Here is a 15,000-nt window from a genome sequence, read left to right on the forward strand (position 1 = left end):
AATTGAGACTACAACAAAAATAAAACAAATAGTGAAAAATACCATCACTGTCACGAACTTTCATTATAAAGGGCTGCTCATTTTTCGGCGAGTCTTCATGCCTTCACGCCACCGGCCGGCAATTTCAGACACGCTGGCCCAGGTGTGTCAGGAATGCATCAACTATGTGAACACCGACGCCTGCTTGTGTTCCGCCCACTTAGACGCTGCCAAACAAATCAATGCCCCTCCAAATGACAGGTATAACATTCTGTGGATTTAAACTAATCAGTGGCAACATATTTTATCCGCCTTGTTGACTTTATTTACGTGGTCAATAGAGTAACCGAATCATTTCACAGGTTAATGGAAAGAGTAAACATGTGTGACTGGTGAGACAAGGATCGCTAGGTTATCACAAAATCACGTTTCAGTTATGAATGTTGACTTTACCTGTTGTGTTCTTTTGTTGATCAATAAAGCGCGTGTCACCTGACAGGTTAATGACAAAGGTAGCAAGGGCCATCAGATGATTGAGTGTTTATTATGTCTTGATAAGATCGTCTATTAGAGTGCCTGAATTATATTATATTACTTTATCTTCTTTTTCCATCCTGGGTAATGAACGTGACTCCCATTTATCAGATTGAATTAAACACACGAGTCAAATAAAAAGAAGACTAATAATGCATAATATGATTTGATGAAAAAGGTTTAATCATCAATGCTTAATATAATACCGAACTCATTTTTCTTACCAACATTAGCAAACTCATTTCATTAATAACAAAAACTCGCACAAACTCAGGTAACATAAAACTCATTAACCTATTCACAAGCTCACCTGCCAGTACTTCAATGATCAACTCTAACCTTTACCCTACACATTTTTCGAGGCGGTAAGACATAAAGGAAATATCAGTAATTAATAACAAATGCATATGTGTAAGTCAGGTAAGAGAAAAGACTGACTACCTCCTAAGATCACCTGTCCGGGTGAGATTATTACAAGAAAACTCTCGTACGTTGATTAAAGGAAGTGCGAGAAACATAACCGCATCTCAAAGGAATATATAACGATTAGTGGCTCCCTCTTCCAGTATAAATATTAGTAAGCTCCAGGGAAGTCTTCAAGTGGAGAGGGTTTGCAGATCTCTCCAGCCCTCATCGTAAGAAGGAGCGTGTTGGTAACGTGATGCATTTTACGTTCGAATGATGACGTAAAATGATTTCAGTTCGGGGAATGTTTAAAATATGCTAAGTAATCAGAGAGAGAGAGAGAGAGAGAGAGAGAGAGAGAGAGAGAGAGAGAGAGAGAGAAAGTTAATCAATCCAGGTGTGAATGTACCGGCACATATCACATATCTTTCTTTCCCTGTAGCTTTTCTAACACTCCTCCCACAGTTCTCTCTCTCTCTCTCTCTCTCTCTCTCTCTCTCTCTCTCTCTCTCTCTCTGTCTCTCTCATTCCAGTAATAGCAACCATTAAAACTGTTTGATCCCCGGTAACAACCCTCGCCAACACCATTGCGGCTCTCTCTCCTTGGGACAATGACCGAACTACTCACACAAATCACACCCAATATTTACCCCGTGGCGGATCGAAAACCGTGTACTTTGTGCCCCAAAATAAAAAAACAATTAAAAGAAAAGAGAGGTAAAGTGAGCTGTGTTTACGCCAATAGCTTTGTTTGTGTTTGTGTATATGTGTGTGTGTGTGTGCGTGCGCGTATGTGTGTGTCCGTATCGCTTTACCGCGCTCAAATCACAGGGAATAATTGGAAAAGGTGGTGGTGTAATTGAAAAGGTGAAGCTGTGATGAGGTTAGCGTACAGTTCAGTGGTCCAGCGTTGGTGCAAATTCAGACACCATATTCACCTGTATGACTGACTGGCGGGGAGTGAGTGAGAGTGCGTAATTCCTACACAGGTGAGCAGAGTAAAGGTTCTTCTCCTCAGGGATTGACTGCACACCTATTCCCTCGTCTGCAGTAGTCAGGACACCAGCCTCCGCAGGTAAGAACGTGGCTGGCGACTTTAGTAAAATGCCACCTCGATTCTACCGGTTCTTTTATGCATGATGGGATCTGCTCTTAGGCGGACGAAAGGTTGCAGTTTGAGTGAAAAAAAAAGTGTTATTCAAAATTTAATGTGTCTTCAAACCTTGCTCAAGTTGAATGTAGAAGTAGAGTAAGGTAAAATTGCATCTCGATTACTTCTTTGTTTATTTGTCTGTTAATCTATCTATCTATTTATTTAAAATTTATCTAAGTAGTAAAATTTGATGAATTTTTCTTTCTATTCTCATTTAGCTTATCTTTCTAATCAATCATGTTTTGATTACCAACTATTTCTCTCTCTCTCTCTCTCTCTCTCTCTCTCTCTCTCTCTCTCTCTCTCTCTCTCTCTCTCTCTCTCTCTCTCTCTCTCTCTCTATCTATCTATCTATCTTTGTGTGTGTGTGTGTGTGTGTGTGTGTGTGTGTGTGTGTGTGTGTGTGTGTGTGTGTGTGTGTGTGTGTGTGTGTGTGTGTGTGTGTGTGTGTGTGTATTTTTACGATTTTTGTGTGAAATAGTTTGATTTTATTTAGGCGTTTGATGTGTTTGTTTGTGTAAATGGACGTTTTATGAGAATTAAGTTTTATTCAGTTTTAATCCATTTACATGTTCTTATAGAAAAAAAATTGATGGTTCCTATTTTCCAAGTCCTCCTGTAACTTTAATATTTAGTTATGGTCAGTAAATATCTATCTATCTATCTATCTATGTGTGTGTGTGTGTGTGTATGTGCTGAGTCGCCCGTTGCCTCAGTGCCTCACCTTGACCTGGCTGCACAATCTTTATCGCGCCACACAATACTCTATGACGGCCAGCGCCCCTCGTTACCCGCCTCGCTCCCCCAGCCAACCATCCATTAACCAGTTCACAAGGGAGGATGACCGGCAGAGCGTGGTCAGAGCGAGGGAATCCAACCCAGCGCCAGGAATTTCTAGTGAGGCGCTAACCACTAGACCTCTCCAATGTTTCCTAATAGCGGGTGAGTGTAAGGCAAATTGGTGGAAATTGTGAGGGAAAATAGGAAAATAGAGGAATAATACTTGATTTTTATTTCAACCTCTTCAATACTGGGACACATTTCTACCTTGGGATTTGTGTACGATTAGACCATTTTGTTGACATTAGGAAGGGTCTATGGAGATCATAAGATTAATGGCCACAGTCTTCACTATTGTAATCCCCCGCATGAGTTTCTGAAGGTGTATGGAATCACTAAATAGTAAGCAGAGTGAACATGGAAACACGTCACGGTACTCAAGTGGCTCGTGTTTAGCAGTGGTTTTCTTTCCTGGTTGTGTTAAAGAGGTATGGAAATATTATTGTACAGTTAAGGTTAGAAGTTTTGTAATTTAGCTGTTACTTTTACTGTATTTTGTGGTTTGGTACAGTTTAAGTCCGTGGATGTATTTTTTTTTTATTTACGTAAGAGGGTTAAAAATAAAAAGACAAAAAACAAATAAAAGGCATTAAAATACTTACTGAAAATGCCAGTCCCAAAAATAGAGTAGCTAAAAAAGTGTGTATTTGTTCATCTCTCTCTCTCTCTCTCTCTCTCTCTCTCTCTCTCTCTCTCTCTCTCTCTCTCTCTCTCTCTCTCTCTCTCTCTCTCTCTCTCTCTAATATTCCTCCTCCCAAACCCAAACCGTCTGCCTGACCCAAGAACTGAATGAATAAATTAATCAACACACATGTAACTAAATCAATAAACAAATAAATAAAACAAATACTAACAAACCACTCCTATTCATCTAACTCCACACAAGGTCACTATACATTCTGAAACCAACGAAAGAAGAGGAAAAAATTCGAAAAAAAAAATACAGCAAGTGAATCCCAAATGTGTAATGTGTAGTTGAATTTCGTAATGGTGGCAAAAAAAAGAGTGACGGTATATAAACTATAAAAACATTCTCTTTTCCTTTCAAACACTACAATAGAGTTCATAGCGAGCGGTGCCGTATGATTTCCAGGCACGCCGCCGCCACTGACCCCTCTACCCCTCCTCTTCCTCCTCCTCGTCCTCCTCCTCCTCCTCCTCCTCCTCCTCCTCCTCCCCAGTGACGCTATTTGCATATATTTCCATGACCAAATTACAACTCCTCTCTCAACCACAAAGCACAAAGGTTTTATTCATTAATATCATTACCATTATTATTGATACCATTATTATTATCACGAGTAGTATTACTATTATTAGTTTTGCTGTTGTTATTGTTGTTGTTGTTATTAATGTTGTTTATGCTACTATTGTTGTTATTATTTCTACAACTACTACTACGACAATGCAATTCCCACCTCCAAAATTCATTTACAACAAACTACATGCACATACTCAATTAATAACAATAACAATAACATCACTTCCACCCACACTCACACACACACACACACACACACACACACACACATATACAACACACACACACTTTCAGACTTGTTGCTTCCCCCAAAAGGTCATCCGAATTTTCCCAGGCATAAAAACACTCACACATTCAAATCACACACACAACCTCACCCCTTCCCTCCCGTTGCCATTAATAATCCGGCAGCCTCAGTGGTCCCAGAGCTGCTCTCCGACCCTCCACCACAGATATGAAAGAGACCACTGCGACCGTAAACTCCCCCTTCTCCCAACATCCCCTTTCCCTCCCCTGCCCCTCTTCCAAGCGGTAAGGACACACGGACAAACACACGCATTAAAAAGACCGGGAAACCTAAACCACAGGGGAAAAAAAAGGTCTTGTTCTCGATTGCACTGTATTAATGAGATAAATTGATTGTTTTTGTAATGTTCTCTCTCTTTCTTTCTCTCTCTCTCTCTCTCTCTCTCTCTCTGAGGTGTATTTTTTCTTTTTTTTCTTTTTTTTCGCGTGTAAATTCGCCATCACGAAACGCAGATGAGGAAATAAATGATAATGCGCCTCTATTTTTTTTTTTTGTTATTTTCTTTCTCTCTTTCCGTCTCCCGCTCTCTCTCCCTTTCCTCCTCCTCTCTCTCTCTCATCACTTGTTTACATCCTTCCTTCTTCCTCTCTTCTTCTTTCCTTCCTCCTGTCTTCCCTACACAGTCTGCCTTCCTGTTTCTCTTCATCTTCCTTCCCTCTTCCTTCCTTACGTCGTTTCTCTTGTTCTCCTTCCTCTTATATCCTTTCTCTTGCTTCTATTGTTTCCTTCCTCTTCTTGTCTCCTTACTTCCTTATCTTGTTTTCCTTGTTTCTCTACATCTCTTGCTTCTTTTCTCCAGCATGCCTTGTTTCTTCCTCTTCTTTCTATTCCTTTATTCATCTTTTTTCTTTTCTTTCATCCTTCCATCTTTAGTAAGTTTTGTTTCCTTGTTATCTTTCTTTCCTCTTACTTTTCTTGTTTCTTTCCTTCTTTCTCTTTTTCTTTTCTTCTTGTTTTGCTTTCCTACTTTACACTCATTTTTTTCATCATTTCCTTTGATATCTTTCCTTCCTTCATTCATTTCTCCCTTCGTTTCATTCTTCCTTCTTCTTACTAACCTTATCCTTCATTTTCTGTATCCCTCTCATTATTCCCTTGTTTTATTTCTTCTCTTTTTCCTATTCCCTTCTTTCTCCCTTTGCTCTACCTTATCTTCCTCTTCTCTTCCCTTCCTTCCTTTCTCTATTCCTTTGCTAATAACTTTATCCTTCCTTTCCTGTCTCCATCTTTTGTGATTTCCTTGTTATTTTTTCTTCTCTTTTTTTCTATTCCCTCCTTTATCCCTTTTCTCTCCCTTACCTTTCTCTCTCTTCTTCCTTTCTCCATTTTCTGCCCCACTTTTGTGATTTCTTTGTTTTATTCCCTCTCTTTTTCTATTCAATTCTTTCTCCCTTTTCTTTTCCTTTTTCCTCTCTCTCCTTCTCGCCCGCCTTCCTTTCTTTTTTCTCCTTTCCTTACTACCTTCATGTTCTGTCTCCTTCTGTCTCTCTTTCTTTCTATTCCCTCCTTTCTCTCTTTTCTCTTCTTTACTTTCCTCTCTCTCCTTCTCGCCCGCCTTTCCTGCATCCTGCTAACTGCTTGCCTGATCCAAGGACTGCCAAAAACTACAGTCCTTTCCCCACACTTGCTTTTACCTTGATTGCGATAACATTTCGGGCCTCCATCGACTACATTAGAAATTCGAAAGATGGTTTCCCATTTTCCATGACTGCCGCCTCTGCTGTTGTAATCTAACGGGAAAGAAAACTGAGTGTGCCGCAGCTCAAAAGAAAATGGAAGAAAGGTTTTTTGGGTTTAATGAGAAAATGGAGTATTGTTGGTGATATTGTTTTTCGTTTTCAGCCTTTTTTTTTTTTTATTGTCCTTTTTCTTCGTTTTCTCTATTTTTTTTTTTTTTTGGGGTGGGGTGGGGTTTCACTATATCAGTTAGTAGGTAGGTAGGTTTCTCTGTCTCTCTCTCTCTCTCTCTCTCTCTCTCTCTCTCTCTCTCTCTCTCTCTCTCTCTCTCTCTCTCTCTCTCTCTCTCTCTCTCTCTCTCTCTCTCTCTCTCTCTCTGATTTATATGTTTCATTTGTCTCACTAAACTGTTCTTTGCTACAAACTGAATCATAATTATTTTCCTTCACGTAGTTTTTTTTTTTTCTCTTTTTATTCAAGCCCTAGAAAATAGTGAATGTTTCTCTGAATACACGATTTTAAAATATTACTTGTTTCCTGCCTCTCTCTCTCTCTCTCTCTCTCTCTCTCTCTCTCTCTCTCTCTCTCTCTCTCTCTCTCTCTCTCTCTCTCTCTCTCTCTCACTAAAAATATATGAATAAATTAAACCAAACCAAAAATGAAGCAGAACAAACGTGAATAATAAATGAATAAATAAATAAATCAGTCAACAAAACAAGACAAAACAAAAATAGTACAAAACAAAAAGAAGAAACACACAAACATTTCCACCAATCACATCACACATCCACTTCTACACCCTATGGAAGAAAAACAAGGAAAAAAAAAGTCAGAAAAGAAATTAAACACCACTTTTCTAGGACATTATCTGGAGCTACACACACACACACACACACACACACACACACACACACACACACACACACACACACACACACACACACACACACACACACACACACACAATACAAACACAAAACCACAACACCACACCACATTCGCCACAACACTCACCACCACACTGCCTGGGTCTTTAACTTGGCCACTGTCACCTCGCCCACGATGATACATAGCCAGCGCTGCAAAGGATCAATAGCAAAGGCTTTCAGTGGTACTCCCAGCGGTGCCTTCCCTTCTGCCCCACTACTGCATTCCCAGGAGATGGTGTCCGCTGAAGAATACATGAGGGGGACCGGAGAGCAATCGATGTAGGACAAGCAGTATGGAGCCAACAAATACATGTGCGAAATAGCGAATTCTACGTGGAAATCTATGTTTCTGTTTTTTGGGGGTCCTATGTCTCCTCTTTGCAAGCTTAAAATTATTTCGTGTTGATTCAGTGTTGGGTGTTTTATTGCTTATTAATTCCGTGACATTCTTTTTCATGCAAGAGGGAAAGTCGGCCAAGGGCAACAAAGGTTAAAATAAAGGCCTACTTGATTGCTACTTCCCTCAATCCCTTCAGTATTGGGACACATTTTCACCTTGGGATTTGTGTATGATAAGACATTAGGAAGTGTCTATGAAGATCAGAATATTAATGGCCACAGTCTTCACTATTCTAATCCCCGACATGAGTTTTTAAAGCTGTATAAAATCACAAAATAGTCGCCAGAATGAATATGGAAACGCGTCATAGCAATAAAGAGGTTAAAGATCCAAGAACTAGCCAAAAATCAGGGACCAATGTCTTGAAACCTCGCTCTGGATTTGTTGTTGATGGTGATTCGTAGTGGTGAAAGGCTGTGCTCCTCCATCCACTGTCTCGCTCGTTGCATCATGGATCATTGGAACTAGTGCTGTTGTGTGATTCGGTGTTGGATGCTATATTGCTTGTTGGAGTTATTGATGGCAGGTATTGATGGTGAAAATTAGTGTTCCTTGGTCACTTTTTTTCTCTCTAGCTCTCTCACTCTGATTCCTGGATTTTTTTTATTGTGCTTCATTGATTGTTACTGGTGTGTTGTGTGTGTGTGTGTGTGTGTGTGTGTGTGTGTGTGTGTGTGTGTGTGTGTGTGTGTGTGTGTGTGGGTGGGTGGGTGGGCTTTTATGTGTGCCAGAAGGACGTGTGGTTGTTTATATATGAGGTGTCAGTGGTTTCAGTGTGGCAGTCGTTGAGATGTGTTGTTTAAATGTGAAGTCTGTCATTGGTGGTGGTTTGGCTTTGTCTGTTTTTGTCGCCCGTCATTCCTCCAAGCCACGTCAAGGTGTTCTAAGTTTGTATGACGTGATTAACTTAAGCACCACATCCACCACCACCACCACCACCACCACCACCATCACCACCAATGAGTTGCTCCCCTCCACGGAAATCTTCAGCTGACTCATATTCGTTTTTTTGATAGGTACTGGACTCAAATAAGCTGCTGATGATGATGGTGATGATGATGATGATGATGACTATAAAGAAAAGGTAAGTAAAATTTAAAAGAATAGCTTAAAAAAAATTACAGACAGAAGTTAAAAGAAAAATCAAACATTTCTCGATACAAAAATACTGAATGCAAAATTTGAATTAAAACATACAAAGAAGAGACGTGGAAAGGCAATGACTAAATAACGTAAAATCTCAAAAAAAAAAAAAAGAGAAAAGCCGGCGAACAAATGTCAAGGTGAAATGAACGTACATATATGAATGTAAAGAAACAGATTGACAAGAAAAAAGGCTAAAACTTTCTCCTTTTTCTTCTTGAGACAAAGTTCAAAGAAAAGATTGGAACCGGAGCAGAGGCCGGTCAAAGTAGTGGCTTATTCGAATTCGTAAACGCTCGCTTATCCGTATCAGACCCACATCTGTAAACAAACTCCCGTTCCTGCACATTATATACAAAAAAGAAGTACATGCATTATTTATTTATGGATATACAACAAGAGAGATTCCACAATATTTTCCACGCCGTGAGTATAAAGTTTATCTATTCCAAAATCCATTTCTCGCTCGGTTTTATCGGGAAGCATTATTTTATGGAGAAAAATACACATATTTGTATTCTCCGCCCACGGGAAGCTCCCATTGTGGTCTTGGAACTGAATTTCGCCCAGATATTTCACGTCGAGAATAACCTGCCGCCACACCCCGCCACACCCCGCCACACCTCACTGCACCCTGCCACACCCCGGCCAGACATACCTCGTCGCAGCCCAGCCAGACACACCCTAGACAGATACATTTCGACATAACCCAATCAGACATACCACACCCAGACACACCCCATCACACTCCAATCAGACATACCGCACCCAGACACACCACCCCAGGCTGACGCACCCCTGCCAGACACATTCCAGCCTGCCACACAATACCTAGATTCACCCCAGCTTGCTACACCCCAGCCAGACAGCCCGCTTCACCACACTCGGACACACCTCAATACGCACCATTATACAACTGCCTTACCCTGCCCTGTCCTGATGCACCACATACAAACACACCCATACCAAACCTCATTACATTCTTCCTTACCCTGCCCTACCCTGCCCTACCCTGCCATCCCCTGCCATCCCTCAGTCCAACCCCTGCCAGAACCTCTCCCTACCACACCAATACCCTATTCTACCTCATTCATCCCTACACATCCTAATCCAAACCACACCCACCCAATCCCTACCACACACTCCTGCCCAGCCCCGCCCCAGGCCAGCCTCTCCAGCAAACTAGAGCCCCATAATCACGGTCCCTCATAAATCAGGGAAGTGGAACGCGGTACATGAATCACGGCACAGGTTGGGTGGGGGTGGGTTTCCAAAGCATGAGTAACACACGTCTAAGCTCGGTATCCGTCACCCTCATAAATACTCATAAATACTCATAAATACTCATAAATATGGGACTCAACGCTCAACCTACAAATAAGAGTTATACGCATTCCGGTCTAAAAAAAGGGGATTTGATGCATAGGTTTTTAATTTGTAATGTCTACCGAGTGTTTGGAAAAGGAAGACGAGGAGGAAGTGGTCTTAATCACAGGGACGCAAAGTAAATTTTGACTCAAGCAAGTGTGTAATAATTTTGTTCATTATCTGAGGATATAACTAAAGAATTTCACACATAGGATTTTAATCTGTAATAATCTGATAAAGGTTTTCAATCACAGGAGCGTAAAGTATATTTAGATTTAAACTAGTGTCTTCCTTACTTGATATACAGGACGTTAACCCCTTCACTACTGAGACGCATTTTTACTATAACTCTGGGATATGATTAGACGATTTTATCTGCATTAAGAAGGGTATATGGAGGGGTCAAATAACTATTGGCCAGAGTCACTATTTTAATCCCCACATAAGTTTCTGAAGCTGTATGAAATCGCAAAATATTAATCAGAATGAATATGAAAACGCGGCACGGAACTGAAGGTGTTAGTATCAAATGGGTAGGAAGTGTAAGGAAAAGGCCGAGAAGTAGGTTGATAAGCTTAACAAACATACAAAGCGAGGGCCAATTTGGAATGTATTTTAAAGGAGCGTCAGTTAACCAAATACCTTACTGCTAACTGAAGAGGAAACACGAGCACATCATAATTTGTAATAGCTACCAAATACAAAGGCTAACTTGAGCTATAGTCCAAAAACCAAAAGATGAATTATTAATGTAACTTGGAGTGTCTATCAAGTGTACTTTTGTTTTCTACCTTGAGAGAAAACACGGAAACGGCTTTTAATCACAGGATCTCTTTGTAAATTTAGATTGCAGCTTCCAGGGGTATTAAATTGTACATACCAGTGTCTATTAACTGTATATCTTCTTTCTATCTTGAGACGAAACACGAGGAAGTTGATTAAATGCTAGTAATCACTGGATCTCTTTGTAAATTTAGATCGTAATTTCAAGGAGTATTCAATTACCCATACTAGTGTCTATTAACTGTACATCTGCTCCCTATTTTGAGAGAAAACGCAGGCAAATTAATAAAGAATTTTAATCACAAGATCTCTTTGCAAATTTAGGTTATAACTTCAAGGAGTAACAAATTATCCTTACTAATGTCTATTAACTTCAACGTTATAACTTTAAGGAGTATCAAATTACCCTTAACATTACATCTACTTTCCTATCTTGAGACAAAACACGAGGAAGTTAATAAAAGCTACAAATCACAGGAAATCTTTGTAAATTTAGATTGTAACTTCAAGGAATGTCAAATTATCCCTATTAATGTCTATCAACCTTTAATCTGCTTGCTATCTGAAGAGGAAAGGCGGAAGACGGTTTATAAAGGCTTTTAATCCCAGAGCCAAGCCGTAAATTTAGTCTCTAGCTCGGAGGTGTATGAAATGGCCCCCACTAGTGTCTCTTGGCCATCTGTCTGCGTCAGGAGCAACGCGAGAGGTAGAGTTAGTCGCCTACAGGTAACCATAAATCTCACACCTGTTCCTAGTAATATACAAGTTAAAAAGGAGCAAATGGGTTGATTCAAATGATTATTCAGATTACCACGTCCTCCCGCTGGTGAAAAGTGACGCCAGGTTCTAGGATTATTACAGCCTTCCCTCCAAACACAATGGTAATTTAGTAATATAATTCACTCTCTGAAATTACTTTGCAACACTACATGATTCAAAATTACCATGATTGACACGAAAACACTGAATTGAATGAAATGTGGTGTTGTTATCCTCTCTCTCTCTCTCTCTCTCTCTCTCTCTCTGAGCAGAGGGTAAAAATATTATCAATCAATCTATCTATATGTGTGTGTTCCTATCTTTATCTTTCTCTTTCCCTCTCTATCCAACACTATCCACTTCAAACCACCTGTCTGTCTGTCTGCCTGTCTGTCTGTCTGTCTGTCTGTCTCTCCTCGCCCCCTCTTTCCTAAACCGTTTACTTTAAAGATTGCTTGCCGTGACCATACCATCGCCCCTCTTCCTCTTCCTCCTCACCTTGTTCTCCTCCTCCTCTTCCTCCTCCTCTTCTATTTTATCATCAGCTACACGTTCTTCTCTCCCTACTTTTCATGCCCTATCACGATTCGCTTCCTCCTCCATCTCCTCTTTTCACTTTTCCTTCTCCTCTTCTGCTGCGTTTTCTTCCTTTCCCCTTTTTTCCTCCTTCATTAATTGCAACATTCTCTATCACACTTTTTACTTTTCCTCTCCTCTCACGGACTCTCATCCTTCCTCGTTTTTCTTCAACTTTCCATGTCTTTTTCCCCTCTGCCTTTTTCCTCTCTCCTTTGCCACTTCCCGTACTCTCTCATCCTCTTTTTCCCCTCTTCCATTTCCTCTAAAACATTCTCTATTTTATTCCCCTTTCTCATTTGTCGGCTTTTTATACATCTGCAGTTTATTTCTCTCTTTTCTCCTCCGATATTTTTTTCCTCTTTTCCTCAGTTTCCTTCATCAGCGATCGGAGGAGGAAAAACAGTCTTGAAAGTTACCTAAAGGTGAAATTTCTGGATCCAACTCTTCGTTTTGAGTGTTAGAAGGGCGGGAAAGAGAATCTGATTCCTTGTCAATGTGTTAGAATATGGAGATGAGTGTAGATTTGTGGGTTTAGTTGATATTAAGATATTTTTCGTTGAATTTTTTTTTTAATATTTAATTTGGTTTAAGAGTTGTCTTTTTTTTATTCTATTTTATTTATCTATTTTTTTTTTCATTGATTTTTCTACATTTACTTTTTACTGAGTTGTGGAATTATATATTTTACGAGCACAATTCATTCATTTATATTTTCAGAATTATTCATATATAATCGCTTTTATTAATACATAATCTATTCACGTGAAAGCTCATTTATTCACGTAATATCGCATTTATTATAGTACCACCCTATTCATGAATGCATCAATGTATATCATTCATTCATGTATAAACACACTTGTTCATTCATAATCAGATCCACTGATAAACAGACGCATTAATACATTATGATCCTGTCTATTCATATTTTATCTCATTTCATCCAGGTTTAATATTTACTCATATAAAATAATCCCTAGTAGATTCTTAGTAAACTCGATATTATTCCTCCTCGCTCTGTCCACACAGCAAGTTTATTACAATCCACAGCACAGTGAATAAAAACTTCCACGTCCACTGCAGCTTTATCATAATCCCCGCTGCTGTGAACAACTCATATAGGCAAAAAAAAGGGAGAGGAAAAAGTGTAGGCAAAATAAATAAGTATGGAGATGAAACAGTTTACACACAGTCGTAATATTTCGGGCTCATTGGGAACGAGTTATTTTTGCGTCATCATTTTTCCTCCTATTTTTTGCATTGATAGATCGACAAGAGAGAGAGAGAGACAGTCAATGCTGGGAAACAAATAGACTACAACGACACACACGCACATACACACACACACACACACAAACACACGCACACACACACAGACAGACATGAATACGAACAGGAGGAATAAAAGTAATCCATCATAGGACGGGAACAAAAGCCGCGGCTCCACCACCAAGAAAAAAATAGGGCAAACACTGGCGTGGTAATTAATAAACAGAAGGGATGGATAGAGTTTCACTGGACGCAACTCTCTCTCTCTCTCTCTCTCTCTCTCTCTCTCTCTCTCTCTCTCTCTCTCTCTCTCAACAGAAGTACACTACAGCATTGTTAATTAATTATGTAAATGTATCTTATGAACTTAGAAGTATCAGATATCAACACTTCTACTCTCTCTCTCTCTCTCTCTCTCTCTCTCTCTCTCTCTCTCTCTCTCTCTCTCTCTCTCTCTCTCTCTCTCTCTCTCTCTCTCTCTCTCTCTCTCTCTCTCTCTCTCTCGCTCGCTTATGCATATCGGACAAGTATAGTGTCAAGTACAATTTCTATTACAGTGTTAAGGTTTGGTAGTGTTACTGTTGTTGTTGTTGTTAGCGTTGTTGTTGTTGCCATTCCGCGGACAATACGAGAAGCTAAATGTTGTACTTCGGTTCTCGCTATGAAATTTAAACTGTTGCATAAAAACATTAAGCTTTCACGATTTTTCTTTATTTTTTTTTTCACACACACTTTCTCGATACAGTCTCTTTTGTTTTATTTCTACTGTGAATGGGAGTCTGTTTTCTCTGTATGTCTGTTTGTCAGTCTGTTGTCAATTTTGTGATCTATTTGTCTCTGTGTCTGTTGGTTAGTTTGTGTTTGTCAGTGTATGTGTGTGTGTGTGTGTGTGTGTGTGTGTGTGTGTGTGTGTGTGTGTGTGTGTGTGTCTGTTTGTTTATCAGTCTGTTGTCTATATGTGGTCTACTTATCTTTGTGTCTGTTGCTTTGTTTATGTATTTTGTCAGTGTATGTGTGTGTTTTGTTTATTTGGCTGTCTGGCTGTGTGTCTCTCTCTCTCTCTCTCTCTCTCTCTCTCTCTCTCTCTCTCTCTCTCTCTCTCTCTCTCTCTCTCTGGCAAAGAAATAAGAATTCCTCTATTTACCTTCGTGTTTGCTCTCAAGATGGGGATGTAAATTGTATTCCTTCACACTTCACGATTCCTTAGCAAATTAAAAAAACTCGTCAGTATTCTTTTTCATTCCCAAGCAGAGGAATTCTTTTTTATTCCATCTCTTAATACAAAAAGCCCAGCATATGCAAACGTTTTTCCTCGTAAATCAACAAGATGGAATTCTAAAGATGATAAAAAAATGCATATGAAAGAATAATCGCTGTACTGAAAAGGAGAAGACGGAAGAGGAGAAAGGAGTGTAGAAGTAGGAAGAGGAAGAAGAGGAGGAGGAAGAGGAAGAAGAAAAGGAGGAAAAGAAGAAGAGATACAGTCCAGTGTGGTGTGTAGTTGTATATGTACTATAAAGGAGAAGGAGGAAGAGGAGAAGAGCGAGTAGAAGTAGGAAGAGGAGGAGGAGGAGGAGGAAGAAAAAAAGGAGGAAAAAGAAGATATACAGTTTA

The 15,000-nt window shown here is 39.7% G+C and overlaps 1 protein-coding gene across 1 annotated transcript; it reads left to right on the forward strand.

The window, feature by feature from the left end:
* The first annotated feature begins 97 nt into the window (after positions 1-97).
* On the forward strand, positions 98-9,840 carry LOC123512320 (extensin-like). Its single transcript, XM_045268657.1, has 4 exons — positions 98-240; positions 1,970-1,993; positions 4,625-4,703; positions 9,346-9,840. Exons 1-4 carry the CDS (start codon positions 98-100, stop codon positions 9,838-9,840), a joined length of 741 nt encoding a protein of 246 aa, XP_045124592.1.
* The last annotated feature ends 5,160 nt before the right edge of the window (positions 9,841-15,000 follow it).

Source organism: Portunus trituberculatus, chromosome 33 (assembly GCF_017591435.1).
Source record: "Portunus trituberculatus isolate SZX2019 chromosome 33, ASM1759143v1, whole genome shotgun sequence".
Classification (NCBI taxonomy): domain Eukaryota; kingdom Metazoa; phylum Arthropoda; class Malacostraca; order Decapoda; family Portunidae; genus Portunus; species Portunus trituberculatus.